The sequence below is a fragment of the Nelumbo nucifera genome, chromosome 3 (assembly GCF_055504915.1).
Source record: "Nelumbo nucifera cultivar China Antique chromosome 3, China Antique-T2T, whole genome shotgun sequence".
NCBI classification, from domain to species: domain Eukaryota; kingdom Viridiplantae; phylum Streptophyta; class Magnoliopsida; order Proteales; family Nelumbonaceae; genus Nelumbo; species Nelumbo nucifera.
In genome coordinates this window covers 48,101,998-48,116,753 of record NC_142651.1, presented here as the reverse complement: position 1 = coordinate 48,116,753, position 14,756 = coordinate 48,101,998, and the positions used below count along the sequence as shown (strand labels likewise).

Below are 14,756 nucleotides of genomic sequence, written 5' to 3'. Positions count from 1 at the left end.
TTTTTGTCTGGTAAAAAACCTTGCTGGTTGTATTAGATACCAGGGATCAAATTTTGCCTTTTTATGGAGTTTAGGGGGCTTTAAAAATGGTAAATTGGCCTTCAATAAAAAAGAATACACATCAATCTTTAATAAATTTCTGCACCAATCTAAAAAAGCCTTCAATTATCAAAAATCTGGGCTTTCAAAAAATAATTATCAAAAATCTGAAAAATGTAGCAATTCTGTTATCATGCATCCTTTTGGTAGGTATTTGGTTGAGAGTTGAGATATGTCAATGAATTTAGAATCAAGTTTCTGCACTTAAAGTGAATAGTTTTATCACTATTTTTGCATAGATTCTAAAAATAAGGAGATGGGATTTGATGCCAGATTGCCAGCAAAAGGCTGCACACATACAGAAGATGTTCCATATGTGCCGTTGGATGTTGTGCTTGCTTTTTGTTGACAAAGATCCAAGCTCAAAATTAATTACTCACTTCAAGTGGTGTAGGGCCTATATTACTGATTATCAACCTTTCTCTAGAAAGGGGGTTAAGCCCATCCCTCAAACTCATAACCCCCCAATGTTCCATATGTGCCGTTGGATGTTGTGCTTGCTTTTTGTTGACAAAGATCCAAGCTCAAAAATAATTACTCACTTCAAGTGGTGTAGGGCCTATATTACTGATTATCAACCTTTCTTTAGAAAGGGGGTTAAGCCCATCCCTCAAACTCATAACCCCCTAACCCTGGTGGCAATGGGATTTTAATCTTAGGTGTGGGCTACAATTAGCCAGAGATCCTACCAACTGAGTCACTATCAGTATGCATCAACGCTTTTATTTTAATTTCCTAATTTAAATACAAACTCACTATTGCGGTTGAAACCCGAGAAACAAATAAAAGGGAGGGAGGAGTTCGGGAATTGGACAATCTAAGGAGGTTGTACAAACCAAGCTGCTCTTGAAGGCATCAACAAGAAAGAGAATCCCAAGGTGTGTCCCTAGGGAAAAGCTCTCTGATGCTTAAGCTAGTAAGTAAGAAAAGGGTCGTTCGACCTAGCAAAGGAGGCTAGGTTGGCGAAGGAACGTAAAGAACAAGGTGATAGTTGAGAGAGTGCTATGATGTTCACATATTTTCTTAGGGGGTGTCTCACCTATTTAAAGAAGTGGTATTGTGCTCCTCGTGTCCCAGTGGACCCAGTCTTGTTGGGAGATCGTTGCCATGCCTGGTCTGAGCTTCTCACAAATTCTCCTTATTGAGGTCTAGGCATGCTAGGTGCATTTAGGTGAGACCAACTGGTTGGACTGGCACCCGGCCAATTTAGGTCATTGGCAAGTACTTTGAGCGTTCCACTTAGGGATACATGGTGGTTCATTATTGAGCCATGCAAATGGGCCGCATCTCTTGCCCCCACTTTTAAGACCAAGGTGGTCGTCTTCCTATTCATACAATGAAAAGTTGGTTCAGTCGAAAAAAGTAGTCAAATAGCTTGTTAGAGTGGGATCAAGTCCAAGCCATGTTGTACCTTACTTGAGGAGGTGCAATCGACTAAAAAGGTTCAAAGTATCAATACAATAAGCCCCATATTGGACATATCTTGTTGTATTTCTAGGGGTTCGATATACACAGAGGTATATTGATACTTTAACCATTGGGCCTTTTACTAAGGGTGCACGGGCCATATGCACTTCCAGGGGGTCACATCACTTCTACTCATGCAATTGGCATATGCACTCTCATTAATGCATCATTTTGTTTGGCGTATGACAGAGTGACACCTCAATTGTAGGATGCATGGCAACTGTTAGTAGGGATGCAAACGGATCGGATTGGATTCGAAATCCGATCTGATACTGTTTATGACAGATCCGGTCCAATCCAAAAATCTGACCGGATCTAATAGGACTTGATCTGAATTCGAATCCTATTGGACCTGATATGATTCAACTTATTTTCTTTAAAAATTAATAAACTATTAAAAGAAAAAATATTCATTCCATTCGGACCACTCTTTCCTCGCGGGAACTAAAAGACCCGAAAGCCGCTTTTGTTAAAATAACTATTTTTATTGATATTAGAGCCAAAAATTGCCCTAATCGGCAATAACCCCAACTTTTAAAGCATTTTTAATTCAGCGTTTTCTTTGAAATTGACAGCCAGAACCTCAGATGTTTCGCCCCACACTGGTTGGAATTTCTCGGAAAAAAAGATCTATTTGAAAGATAGCCAAGAAAATAAAGAATTAGTTAAGCATCTCTTATCACTAACTTCGTCATCAATTAAGTTTAATTTCTTTTTCATTCCATTCGGACCACTCTTTCCTCGCGGGAACTAAAAGACCCGAATGCCGCTTTTGTTTAGAAATCCTCGTAAATATTGACTTCCCAAAAGTCTTTCTTCTGTTAAAGATGGTTGCTTCGCACGGATCTCGGGTTGTGAGAGTTAGAACCAAGAAAAAGGAAGTGAAAAGGAGCTCTGGAGGCGCGAGCACTGAGCACTTTCGTTATTCTCCTTTTGCTGGAGTCGTTATAGTTTTTTACACGTCACGGGGAAGTAGTTCTTCTGGGTTCCCTCAAACCCCCTTCGAAGGTTTTCTTTCTCCCGTGACTTGTAAGTATTTCTTTCTCTTTCTGGGTCTTTGATGTTTTTCTTTGATTTGTTTTTCGTTTCCTTCGCGGTTATGAATTGAAGTTGCTGAATTTGCTGTGCTGTTGATGGGTTTCATTTCCCACTCTGTAATGGATTGTCTGAAATCTGAATGCCTTGCAACTTTGTAAGTTATTGCGGTATGGTTAATGGTGTTTGGAGTAATATGTATTTTGCTTCCTTGCCTTTTCCATTACTTCAAAATGGTCTTGCTCAGTTTGATTTGTCCTGTTCCCGTGATGCCAAAAACGTGTTTTGGGTGATGGGTAATTCCCTTTATCTCTCTTTTTTTACTTTTATGGCTTTGTTCTTTCCTCTGCGGCCAGCCATTAGAAATGTGATTTCCTTGAACTTGTTCATCTAAATTATGTGGTTGAGACAAATTTGTTATTCTCTCTTGCATATGATTCTTTATTGGGCTTAAAAGAGGGAAAGGAGAATGCTAGTTACATCTCAGTTGGCTCACGGCTTTAAGTTGTTTTTGCCACTTTGGAAGATTTGTATCTGAAAATCGGAAATTGCTCTTCTTTGTTGTTTCGGATTACGCACTGACATGGAGTAAATTGAGAAGATAATACAATAGAAAGGCAGTTCTGGTTGGAACATTCTCTAGTTCGTCAAGGTGCCAACCAGCTGGTTTCCTGCTGGTCGTAGCGGAGACTTGGGATCGAATCCCGCCTGCACCTGGGTTGGGGGATGGGCTACCCCCATTGTGCAGCCCTTCAAAAGAAATTAAAAAAAAGGCTTATGTTTTGTTTTCTTAGTGCGTTTTTTTCCCTTTAAGAGAAAATGCTTAAAATGGGGAACCTTACTTTTTTTTTTTTTTCCAGAATCATATGATGGATCTTGTTACACTTTACATGCATAACAAATATGTTCAGCTGAAGAAAGGAACCGAAGGCCATTCAAGGTAGAAACATGTGCATTAGGGATCCACTTTAGGTTATGTGCTCATTGGCCTATAAAATACCAGTAGAGGATTTGGAATACAGTCATTAGAAATCATAATGGCATTGGAGCTCATACCTATAGGGACCCTCTTGGCTCTTGTAACAAACCAGGTCATAAAGACAGCTCAAGCTGCAAAGGATGTTATTATAGAGAAGGGCAGTTTCAAGGCTCTGTCTAAATATCTTTTTGATATTGAACCTGTCTTAAAGGAATTGCAGAACCGGGAGTTGAACGATTCTCAAGCTGCAAGGCATGCTCTGGAATTCCTTGAGCAAGATGTTAAGAAGGCAAATAACCTGGTGGAGAAGTACAAAAACCGAACCCGCTTTTACCTATTGGTAAATTGTAGGAAAATAGTTAAGGAGGTACAGGATGTCACAAGGGAAATTGGAAAGTCTCTAAATGCTTTGTCCCTTGCAAACACTGAAGTCCTTGCTGACATATCTGAAAAGTTGAACATATTACAAAATGAGATGCAAAGGGCAGAATTCGAGGCTTCTCAAGGTCAGCTTCAAATTGTTGAGAAGTTGGACAAGGGTCTACAAGATGAGAAGATTGACCAGGGCTTTGCAAATGACATACTTGAGGAGATAGCAAGGGCAGTAGGCGTACCCATAGAACCATCAGAAATAAGCAAGGAGCTTGCAAGCTTCAGACGAGAAAAAGAAGAAGCTGCAAACCATAAAGAAAGGGCTGAAGCATTCTTCCTGGGACAAGTTATTGAGCTGCTCTCTCAAGCTGATGCTGCAAAGGATCATGAAGAAATCAAGAGGCAGTATTTCCAGAGGATTCAGACTATACAAAGGTATGAACAATGGCAAGAATACATCCCACCATTGAAATCATTCTATTGCCCCATAAATTGCAAAACTGTGATGGTTGATCCAGTCAGCCTTTGCACGGGTACCACATGTGAGAGAGCAGCTATTGAGAACTGGTTTGGAAGTGGTGAGAGAACTGATCCTGCAACAGGTGAATTTCTTGATGATCTTTCTTTGAGGCCCAATCTTCGATTGAGACAGTCAATAGAAGAGTGGCGAGAACTCAATTATTGCCTTAAGATCCGATCTGCCAGGACAAAGCTGCACTTAGGTATGGATTCTTCCGTGCAAGAGGCACTCAACCAAATGCAAGACCTCATCAAAGAGAAATCAATCAACAAAGACTGGATTGCTATTGAAGGACTTATCGAGGAAACCATGTCAATTATTGGAAGTTCACACAACAGAGATGTGAAGAGAAGAATTTTGATTACATTGAAGGCTCTAGTAGAAGGGCATGCCACAAACAAGGTCAGCACTTTTATGTTCTAAATCTTTCTATGTATGAGATGAGAGGAAATTATAGTTTCCTATTCTTCTTTGCATGTGCCTCTTTTTTTTATATTGCAATAGCTGAATTTTTCTCTTCAGCTTGCATAATTGAATGAGTCAAGGGTTGTTAAGCAATATACACGCAAATTTGAGGTTTCAAGACCATGTATGGTTATTATAGCTTGAATTTTTCATGAACTATAATTTATAAATGGTGTGTTTTGAAATGGAGGACTGCATTGTGAACTGCGGTTTTGCAAGTACTTGTCACCAATTTTCGGATTTGCTAATATGATATATATTTTTTTGGTGTTCCAGCTCTGGGCATTTCCTTACCTTTTTTTTTTCTAAATGAGTGTGTTCTGAATATACCATTCTTATGTTGCATGAGCCCTTATATTCCAGATAGCTTGGGCCAACATTGGGTAATGACCTTTTTTATATTGTGTGAGCCTTGCTCTTTTTGATATCATTTTTTTTCTGTTTAGTCTTTTTTTTTTTGGCTGTTCAGGTGATAATGGGATGTTTATATTGTTTAATTTATTTCTAGCAAAAATATTTGGAAAATTCAATTGATTCAATCAAGACATTGGATCATCTTGGACTTGTCATCTAAGTAATAAAAAGGCCAAAAAAAAAAAAAAAGAAGGAAATAAAACTTGAATCACCTTACCATGTATCTGCACTTCTAGTATCTTCTGTTAAGTTTCATTACTTTATGAATTTCAATATTTCAAATCAAAATTTCAGGTTAGAGTGATTGAGTCCCAGGGATTGGAGCTCATTGTTCCATGCTTAGGGCGTGACCCAAATACATCAAAGGCTGCAGTAGAACTGCTTTTTGAGTTGTTGCAAGACAGATCTGGCTGGAATACTTCTGTTTCCAGGAAACTCTCTCAACAAAGCAGTGCAATTCTTTTCCTTGTTACACTTATGAAAGGTTCAGTAGAAGAGTCGGCAGACAAAGCAGAAAAAATCTTGTTGAAGCTGTGTGATGATGATGAAGATAACATTATTCGTGCTGCTAAGGCTGACTGGTTTAAGCCGCTTGTTAATTTCCTAATTCAAGGTTAGAGTATTTTCATTTAAATTTATGAAGCTCGTATCTCTTAACACTGTTTATATTATTGTTATATTTTGGTTTCAAAGATGCAAGCTTGTTAAAGTGGGTAAATATATCTCTTTCGATATGGCGTTCCTAGTTTTCATTACTAACTCCTTGCCTACTTCCACATGGGCTGTCAAAACACATATATAAAATAAAAATGTAGGTTTTCAAGACTGCTATTTAGTCTTGACCACTAAGAGATTTCAGGTTCGATGAGAAGAGAAAGTGAAGAAGAAGTAGAAGAAAGAGTGGTGAAAGAGCAGTAGAACACAGTTTTTGAGGAGAAGAACAGAATGTCAATATTCTGCCGCCGCCACTTTAAGTTAATATATATAGGTTATGCTAGTTACATGAAAGGACATATCTGCCCTTGGTGTTTACATCATAACTGCTAACAAATAACAAACAATATAAAACTGAAACTAGAAATAACAGAATAGCAAAATAACCACAGCTGTGACTAAATACATTCTACCCTACGGACAGAGTGGGACCACAGCTGTGGGGCCCACATCAATGTTCTCTACAAAAAACATAAGACTCATATAGAGCAGCTAGAAGTTAGTTTTTTTTTTTTTTTCATTTTTTCAACTCAAATGTATCAAGTATGCTGGTAGTGGTCCATGATTGGAACTCTTAATATGACTTGTAGGTCTAATAATGTGGTTCTATACTTATTTTTCAGGACCAGAGTCGTCAAGAATATCAATGGCAAAAAAACTCATGGAAATGGAATTGGTGGACTGGAATATAAAAATCCTTGGTGAGGAAGGGGTGATACCTCCGTTGCTCGAAATGGTAACAGGAAATCTTGAATCTAAACAATCAGCTCTGTCTGCATTGGTCAAATTGTCCAGTTGCCGTGAGAACAAAAGGCTGATTGCAGCTTCTGGAGGGGTTTGCCTTGTTCTTGAACAAATGTTCTCTTTCCATGTACATTCTATCATTGCTAGGTGTGCTGAGATCCTTGAAAAACTGTCCTCCCGTGGTGATGGAATTGAGTTCCTTGTTGATGAAAATGGGGCCCAACTAAATTTAGAGCAGATTGTTTCCAACCTGTTAGCATTTCAACAGAATCCAAACTCATCCAACACAGTGCGCAAGCCTGCCTTGCAAGCATTGCTAGGTATTTGTAAGTCTGGAGAAAGGTGTGTTGAAAAAGCAGTACTCAGTGCTAATGGGGTTTCTGTCATCCTTCCTTCACTAGATGACCCTGATCAGGAAATCCGAGAAGTTGCCATTAATCTGTTATTCCGCTTCTCCCAGATTGAGCCACAGGAAATTGGTGAGTTTCTTCTCATGAAAAGGAGGCTGGAGACACTGGTAGGCTTTCTTGAGGATGATAGTAAACGTGATGTGCAAATGGCAGCAGCTGGGTTGTTGGCCAATCTTCCCAAATCTGAAACAGCACTTACGGAGAAGTTAATTGAATCAGATGGGCTGCAAGCAATCTTGAACATCTTGAAATCTGGGAGCATGGAAGCAAAGGAGAATGCACTTGGTGCACTCTTTAGGTTCACAGATCCCACAAATCTCGAGTCACAACGATTGGTGGTTGAGTTGGGTGCCTACCCTTTTTTTCTGAGCTTTCTCAAATATGGTTCTGTAGTAGCCAAGGCAAGAGCTGTGGCCCTCATTGGTAACCTGTCTTTGAGTAGTCCTAAACTAACTGTCATGTCCGAACGGCCGAGCTGGTTGTGCTTCCATCCATCACGTGTACCCATATGTAGGGTGCATGGAGGCACTTGCAGTGTGCAAACCTCATTTTGTCTGTCGGAGGCCAAAGCTTTGCCTGAACTGGTAGAAATCTTGCGGGAGAAGGTTCATGAAACTGCCTATGAAGTACTACCAACACTGTCTACATTGGTTTGGGAAAGCTCATGCCATGGAGGTGCAAATGTCTTGCATGAGGCCAATGCCATCAAACCCATACTGGATGTTCTGAACTGGGGAATGCCCTCCTTGAAGGAAGAGGCCCTGGGAGTCTTGGAAAAGGTATTTGCAACAAAAGAACTGGCTGAGATCTATGAACCAATTGCTAGGGTACCACTTGTTGGTATGACAACTAGAAGTATCAGTGATGATAGTCAGCTCGGGAGGAAGGCTGCTAGAGTCTTGGCACAACTGGAACGATATTCCAAATCATCAATGCCAATTGTTTGAAGGGGAAAGAAATGTCCAAGATGCTGCTTTGGATCAACTTCATTGTCATTTATCTAAGGCCTCGTCCCAATTATGTGGGGTCAGCTCATGAATCCTACTTTGCCATTCCATTCTGGTCAGTCCTTAAAATCATTTCTTACTACTCTGATCCATGTCCTTTTTGGTCTGCCTCTTTGGATAACAGAGGAAAATTTATGTCATCTCATCTGAACCGACTCTGAAAATTTCACAACTGGCCTAATGTGCTCTTATGGATCAAGTCATCACAGATGCAAAGTAACATTTGCTTTGTCTATATTGTCAATTATGAACCCTCCAAACATGTGAATTACATTCTGTATAGGAAGCCTTTGTATTTGCGATATCTTTCTTTTTTTTCTTTCCCCAAATTCAAATGCGGGTCCTGATCTTTGATTAAATACTCTGAAAAAAGGAAATTTTGGTGATATGTTCCATTAGTGAATTCATACAAGTAAGCAAAGGACTTTGAAGATCTGAACCAAATTTATTTATTTAGAGAAAGCTTAACTCATTCTGAAGTCCTAGCCATCATTTGTAACAGCTGAAGGAATTGAATTCCAGTGTTTAGTTAATCCCAACAATGAAAGAAGATCGTAAATTGCAACTCTTCTTTATGTGAAGTTATCATTTGTAATACCTGGAGGAGCTTATTCCATTAATACTGATTAGAATTTCCAAATGATACACATGTCATATATGGTCATCTGTTTCCATGGTTCAGGGACAATTGTTAAAAGGCAACAAGTAACTTTAGGAGGCTGGCAAGTTCAGAGATGAAAGCTGGAAGTGCAGGCCAACCGATTGAAGTTAGGAGTTTCCCATGAGCAACGGACTCGGTAGACTCCACCAATCCACCAGCCACCTTGACTATGGCCTTCATTGCATGACCACTTGCGCATCTCTTACCCTAGAAGAAAACAACCGGAATGATATTAGTTATTTAGTTATATATTTCAAGAAGTAGATTATAAAGGTTATTGCTACTGTGCTGCTCAGTTAATGCTGCAGGCCTGCAACATGACTCCTACCAGACAAACCCAATCAAGGGAATTTACGAGGCAGTAATGGCCAAAAGCCAAGGATGTAGGCCATTCATAATTTCATATACAAATTGGTATCCTTGTGCCCAAGGTTATCCCGTCTCCCCAGAATAATAAAGCGAGATAAGTTCACCTCCAATAAGCCAGCAGCAGCCAAGAGCAGCTTCCCTTGTCCGATTCCTGCAATGATCTTGTCCTTCTCTGCAAATTCCTTGACCAGTGCAACCGCCTTGTCATCCATGACCAGAAACTCTGGGGATCTTCCTCCAGGTATCACAAGGCAGTCGTAATCATCAATGCAGATATCATTCCAATCAGCAGTAATCATGAAATTATGGCCCTGCTTCTCGCTGCAGACTTGTGCACCCTCAGGGTCGTGGATGGCTGTAACACATTTCTTTCCTTTCCTCTTGCTTGGGCTTACAGCATCAACCCTGCAGCCCAATCCTCCCAAGGCTTGGAATGGGACATTTATCTCGTAGTCTTCTACGTAATCCTGTCATGTAAGTTGAACAGATCATCACTCCAAAGAAACAGAGAGAGAGAGAGAGAGAGAGAGAGAGTACCCCACATAAGAAGAGCACTGCTTTACTCTGTGATTTCAAGATGTTGGCTCCCATTGATCGAAGGAGAAGATTGAGGTACTCGGCATGTGCAGGCCAACCTATTGCACTGATGATGTTTCCATCGTGCACACATGTGGTCACAGGCTCTGGGTCTAACCAAACACCCCCAGCAAGCTTAATGACCGGTTTCATGCTTGGAAATGCAGTGCATTTCTTGCCTTTCATGACCCCAGCAGAGACTAAGATCAGCTGGCTATGGCAAGTGGTTGCAATCGGCTTCCTAGTTTTGGCAAACTCGGTTACAATGCTCAACACCTTATCGTCAGAACTGAGTAGCTCAGTGAATCGGCCTCCGGGTATGATGAGAGCGTCATACGACTCGGGTTTGACGTCGTTGAAGTTAAAGTTCAGAGTGAAATGATGGCCTGGCAGTTCTGTGTATAGCTGTTGAGATGATTCAACGAGAGTGTTAGGCTTATACGCAGATCTGAAGCCAAGATGGCGGCATAACGACTCGGACTAATGGACTGTCCTAGTGACTGGCGTAGGAGTTCGGATATGCTCACAGAACACGCCTGACACCATTCTCTCAGTGCATAGCGGCTGTACGTTGGGAACATTTTTCTATGAATGATAACATCATGTACGAGAGATGTTTTAGCGCACAGCTGCAATGCGCTGCAAGGTTGGTGCAACTGACGAGGCACATTCTGTGAGGAGCAGATTCAATCTCCTCCTGGCATAGTGGTGTTGATGGAAGTAGGCCAGTAGGGATGTGGGTTTGGGAGGGCTTTCTAATTTTAGACCCTATCTACTTCCATAAACCTTCAAATCCATACCCTCCCCAAAATTCATGGTGGGTTAGATTTTTTGAATTGAAAATGTAAAATCCTCCCCAATTCTTTATTCTCTATGCATTTGAGGGCAAGGTGGTTCAGGTTGAGTTTAGAACCCATATCTAAATATCTAATTTCCTATTATATAGAAGTGATAAATAAGTCAAATAATATGAACAAATATCAAAATTCCTAATTATTTGATCAGAACATGTAAAATATACATAAACTATTAGTTATTTTTCACATAGAATTCAAAACATAATTAAATTCAACATTTGATACAAAAAATCATATACCTTCTAACCAAGGTTCAAAATATCGATACGATATGAGTTTCGGTCGTATCATATTAGTACTTATTAGTACTTAGAAATGGTCAAAATATTATTTTATTTTTAGTTTGTTTGATTTTTTGGGAAGCTTTTAGTATGTTTTTTATTATTAAAAAAATTGGGGGTCCAAAACACCTGGAAACAAGTGTTTTGGACCGTATCTTTTTCAAAAGATACGATACGATTCGCCCCGTATCAGACGTATCGTATCGATACTTTGAACCATGCTTCCAACGATACACAGGTTGGAAAAGGTCAGTTTTAGCCTAATGTTGTACCCCAACCATACCTGTGCAGATTGTAAGATCCTAAAACCTGTCCCCACTCTAAAATGTTCAAACAAAAAACTCACTATCATGGCGGGTAGGGGCAAGTATTTGTCCGATAGGATAGAAATGAAGGTACTGATCCGACCCGTTAACCGACAGCCAGATAAATTGTAGGTAAGCGTCAGGCAACAGGGTATGGGTATTGAAAAAAGTTTGATGGACAGTGTATGGCCTCATAAATCTTGATAGTTAAACAAATTATTGGAAAAACAAACTCAATTTTTTTTGAAATTCTTAACGACATGCTCATTTTTATAAATGGTACATATACGTATATATATATATATATATATATTTGTATTAATGCAAATAAAGTTGCACAGTAGAAGAATTGCTATTACCTCGTAGCCCATGTAGTCATGAACGGCGGTGATGCACTTGTCGCCGGATATCTTGCCGGGGGAGACGCAATCGACCCGGATTCCGAAAGCCTGGAGAACATGAAACGGCACGATCGTCTCGTAGTCCTCCATGTAATCTCCGCAGATCATTAGGGCGGATTTGCGTGCAAGAGAACCCATGGTTTGAGATGGGAGAGCGGTTTCTGTGGCAGAGAGAGAGAGTCGGACTGAAATAGAAATACCTGCACTGAGTGGAAGCTGCTGGTGCTGGGGCTACGGGGCTTTGTTGATTCCCAGAGTGACAGGGCTTGGCCCAATTCCCACGTGAGGCTCGTTGGCAGTTCTCGTCCGCTGCGTTCCATGCTTTCACGCAGTCACGCTGCGAGCTCTCCGTGGGTGTGGCGTGTGGGCCTCTGGCCTCACTATAAAATTGGGGTCCATTGTAAAAATAGGACCGCTATGCATGAAATATGCTTTTGTTGTCAGGTGATCTGGACTCCACCTTTTCTACATTTCCGGTCTGCATCAGTTTATCACTTTATGATGCCAATTTATTGGTTATTAGTTGATATCATGCATTTTGGTTGTGTTTGGTTTGGTTGAAAATAAAAAATAAATAGAAATTTGAAGGAAAGTTCACGAACGAATATAATAAAGATAATCTCTAGGTAGCACAGTCAGGTTTGCATTATATAATAAATATATCTTGTTGGATTTTAGCACTCATTAAAAAAAATGATCTATTGCAAACTGATGGATATGGGATAGATTAAAACGGGCATGAATTAGAAATAGCAAGAAATAATATAATTAAAATGCTCATAATTTAACAATAGATATGGCATTTAGATAAAATCAATTGTGTATTTTATGTCAATTCCACCTTTTTAGATACTCAATCGTGTATTTTATGTCAATTCGACCTTTGACGGGGCTTAGATCCTTATTATTGAATATATTCTGTCATTGATCTATTTTCATAATATGAAATTTTATTTTATTTTTCTAGGGAACGTTATTCATTTTTTATTCTGTATAAAAAACTATGCATTTTATTCTGTATATTATACAGAATAAAAAAATGAACCTTCCTTGCTATTAATACGTTGTTTTCCTTTTCGAAGCCTCTAGTCTATGTTTGGTTTGACAGGAAATAAGAGGGAAATAGAAAGTTGTTGAGGCCTGAGGGAAAGTTCTTTGTGAAACTCCTTGAGAACTTTCCCTCAACGTCCTATTTTTCTCTTATTTTCTATCATACAAACTACAGCCCTAATATTAAAACCATTAGCCATAGATTAATAATGTCCTCAAATTCCTCTCCATACATTTTAGAAGTAGAGTTTACATTAAGGTTATGTTTGGTTTGAAGGAAAAGGTAGGGAAAGGAAGGGAAAGACAGGAAAACCAATACAATACAACCCTTGTATTGGTTTTCCTGTCTTTCCCTTCCTTTCCCTACCTTTTCCTTCAAACCAAGCATAACCTAAGTTCCCCATGCATGTTTAAGATATAAGCTCTAACAGTAAGATTCTCTCTAATTAGGAGCTATAAAAATATCTTGATTTCAGGTGGGATTTATTTTTTATATGGTTTTCAAAACCTTTAATAATTTTATATCTTTTCAACACTTTGATCCTTAATGAACTCGGACAAGTTTATGTTGAATTTTCTGCTTGCATTTGGACCTTACCATACGTTGTATTTGTTTGTTCCATTTCAAGGGATGAAAATTGCTTTAATAACTTATACCACATTGTCTTCAATTTTTGCATATTCCATTTCTTATCCTCCATTATGAATTTGTTAGCTCTTAAATCAGTTAATTGGCTTTTGTTATGAATTGGGATTTGAGTATATATAAAATGGTGTCTCCATCGTCCATTTAATCTTAGTCAAGGAAAAAAAAGAAACATTTCTTTTGTTGTCTCCAATCAGTAATCACCCACCTCAATCCTTTTTAGATAAATTCTTAGTCTAATATTCTTTTCTTTTTCTGTGGAATGCCATTTCAAAGAAAAAAAAAAGAAAAGAAAAGACATTGGTTAAAATAGTAAGAAATGACTTAAGAATTCATAATTTAACAATGGATATTGCACTTAATAAAATAGAATGGCGAAATAGGATTCATATATAGCTGACCCCATATACTCGTATAGTTGGGACAAGGCTTAGATGATGATGATATATTTTGCTCTCAAGGCCTTCTTTTAGGAGGGTTGTTCTCCAACATGAATATTTTTGTTTTCATTTGTTTTTAGAATCACCACATCAGCAAAAAAAAAAAAAAAAAAAAATCAAAACAAAACAAAAACAAAAACATGTTTTCGGATTCTGTTTTTGTTTTCAAAGATAAAAACAAATTGGTTTTGTTTTGAAAAATAATACATGCTATTAAAACATATAAAAAAATTAGTTTTTGAAACAAAAACAAATTTTCTAGTATAGAAATCATATGGTTTGCAGAACATGATGTTGAATAATCAGATGAAAACATATTTTTGAAACCAGATTCAAGAACATGTTTTTTATTTTAATTTTGGAAACAAAAAATATATACACAACCAAGAACATGTTTCTTGTGTTTTTGTTTTATGAAATAATCTGTTTCTAAACAAAATCGTTTTGATTTGTTTTCCAACCAGCAACAAGAAAAACAATTTATGTTGTAGAATGCTCCCTTAGATGTTACCATCCAACCTTTAATTTTCTAATATTCTCTGCCATATTTGCGTGGTTGATGTCTTCTTCCCTCTTGATGCATAATCCTCTTCATGCAAGGCATACGTACATACTTTTCCAATTTGCTAAAGCCACTAGGTCTATTACCTGTCCAAAAGCTTCTTCTCATCCTTCGGTTTGGTTTGGCAACTTCCACCCTTTTGATAAGATCAATGTGGGGATGCATTAGTGGTTGGCCATGGTGGGCCCCATCCATGATTGCTCCATGGCCAAGGCTGAAAGCCGTGTTTTCTCTGAGGCTGCATTTGGTTGCAATGCAAAGTTGTTTGTACTGATGCAAAATCATGGTAATGCAAATAATTTGGGTGCAAATTTTGATTTTTGTTTTGTTTCAAATTTTACCTTATTTTGATTCATTGCAATATAAATGAGGTAAAATAAGA

The 14,756-nt window shown here is 38.6% G+C and overlaps 2 protein-coding genes across 5 annotated transcripts; one reads left to right on the top strand and one right to left on the bottom strand.

Moving 5' to 3' along the window:
* The first annotated feature begins 2,301 nt into the window (after window positions 1-2,301).
* LOC104609571 (U-box domain-containing protein 43-like) lies at window positions 2,302-8,640 on the top strand. Of its 3 annotated transcripts, none has more exons than XM_010275919.3 (4): window positions 2,302-2,595; window positions 3,462-4,874; window positions 5,646-5,964; window positions 6,689-8,640. In XM_010275919.3, exons 2-4 carry the CDS (start codon window positions 3,639-3,641, stop codon window positions 8,164-8,166), a joined length of 3,033 nt encoding a protein of 1,010 aa, XP_010274221.1. In that variant the 5' UTR covers window positions 2,302-2,595; window positions 3,462-3,638; the 3' UTR covers window positions 8,167-8,640. The 3 variants fall into 3 exon arrangements, with proteins under 3 accessions (XP_010274221.1, XP_088756281.1, XP_010274222.1); XM_088900155.1 differs by lacking the exon at window positions 2,302-2,595 and adding an exon at window positions 2,602-2,897; XM_010275920.3 differs by lacking the exon at window positions 2,302-2,595 and adding an exon at window positions 2,612-2,758.
* A 168-nt stretch (window positions 8,641-8,808) lies between these two features.
* Window positions 8,809-12,027, bottom strand: YLS5 (Class I glutamine amidotransferase-like superfamily protein). Of its 2 annotated transcripts, XM_010275921.3 has the most exons (4): window positions 11,635-12,027; window positions 9,794-10,237; window positions 9,361-9,723; window positions 8,809-9,094 (listed from the first exon to the last, which is right to left on the bottom strand). In XM_010275921.3, exons 1-4 carry the CDS (start codon window positions 11,812-11,814, stop codon window positions 8,918-8,920), a joined length of 1,164 nt encoding a protein of 387 aa, XP_010274223.1. In that variant the 5' UTR covers window positions 11,815-12,027; the 3' UTR covers window positions 8,809-8,917. The 2 variants fall into 2 exon arrangements, with proteins under 2 accessions (XP_010274223.1, XP_010274224.1); XM_010275922.3 differs by lacking the exon at window positions 9,794-10,237 and having other exon boundaries at window positions 11,635-11,901.
* Window positions 12,028-14,756: the final 2,729 nt, after the last annotated feature.

What these genes read in the sequence shown, in the direction of transcription:
- YLS5 (XM_010275921.3), bottom strand. Translation starts at nt 11,814, where the DNA reads ATGGGTTCTCTTGCACGCAAATCCGCCCTAATGATCTGCGGAGATTAC. An exon ending in ATGACTACATGGGCTACGAG is followed by an intron (nt 10,238 to 11,634) that starts GTAATAGCAATT and finishes TCATCTCAACAG; the next exon opens with CTATACACAGAACTGCCAGG. An exon ending in CTGCTGCTGGCTTATTGGAG is followed by an intron (nt 9,095 to 9,360) that starts GTGAACTTATCT and finishes GTTTTCTTCTAG; the next exon opens with GGTAAGAGATGCGCAAGTGG.
- LOC104609571 (XM_010275919.3), top strand. Translation starts at nt 3,639, where the DNA reads ATGGCATTGGAGCTCATACCTATAGGGACCCTCTTGGCTCTTGTAACA. An exon ending in AAGGGCATGCCACAAACAAG is followed by an intron (nt 4,875 to 5,645) that starts GTCAGCACTTTT and finishes TCAAAATTTCAG; the next exon opens with GTTAGAGTGATTGAGTCCCA. An exon ending in TGTTAATTTCCTAATTCAAG is followed by an intron (nt 5,965 to 6,688) that starts GTTAGAGTATTT and finishes CTTATTTTTCAG; the next exon opens with GACCAGAGTCGTCAAGAATA.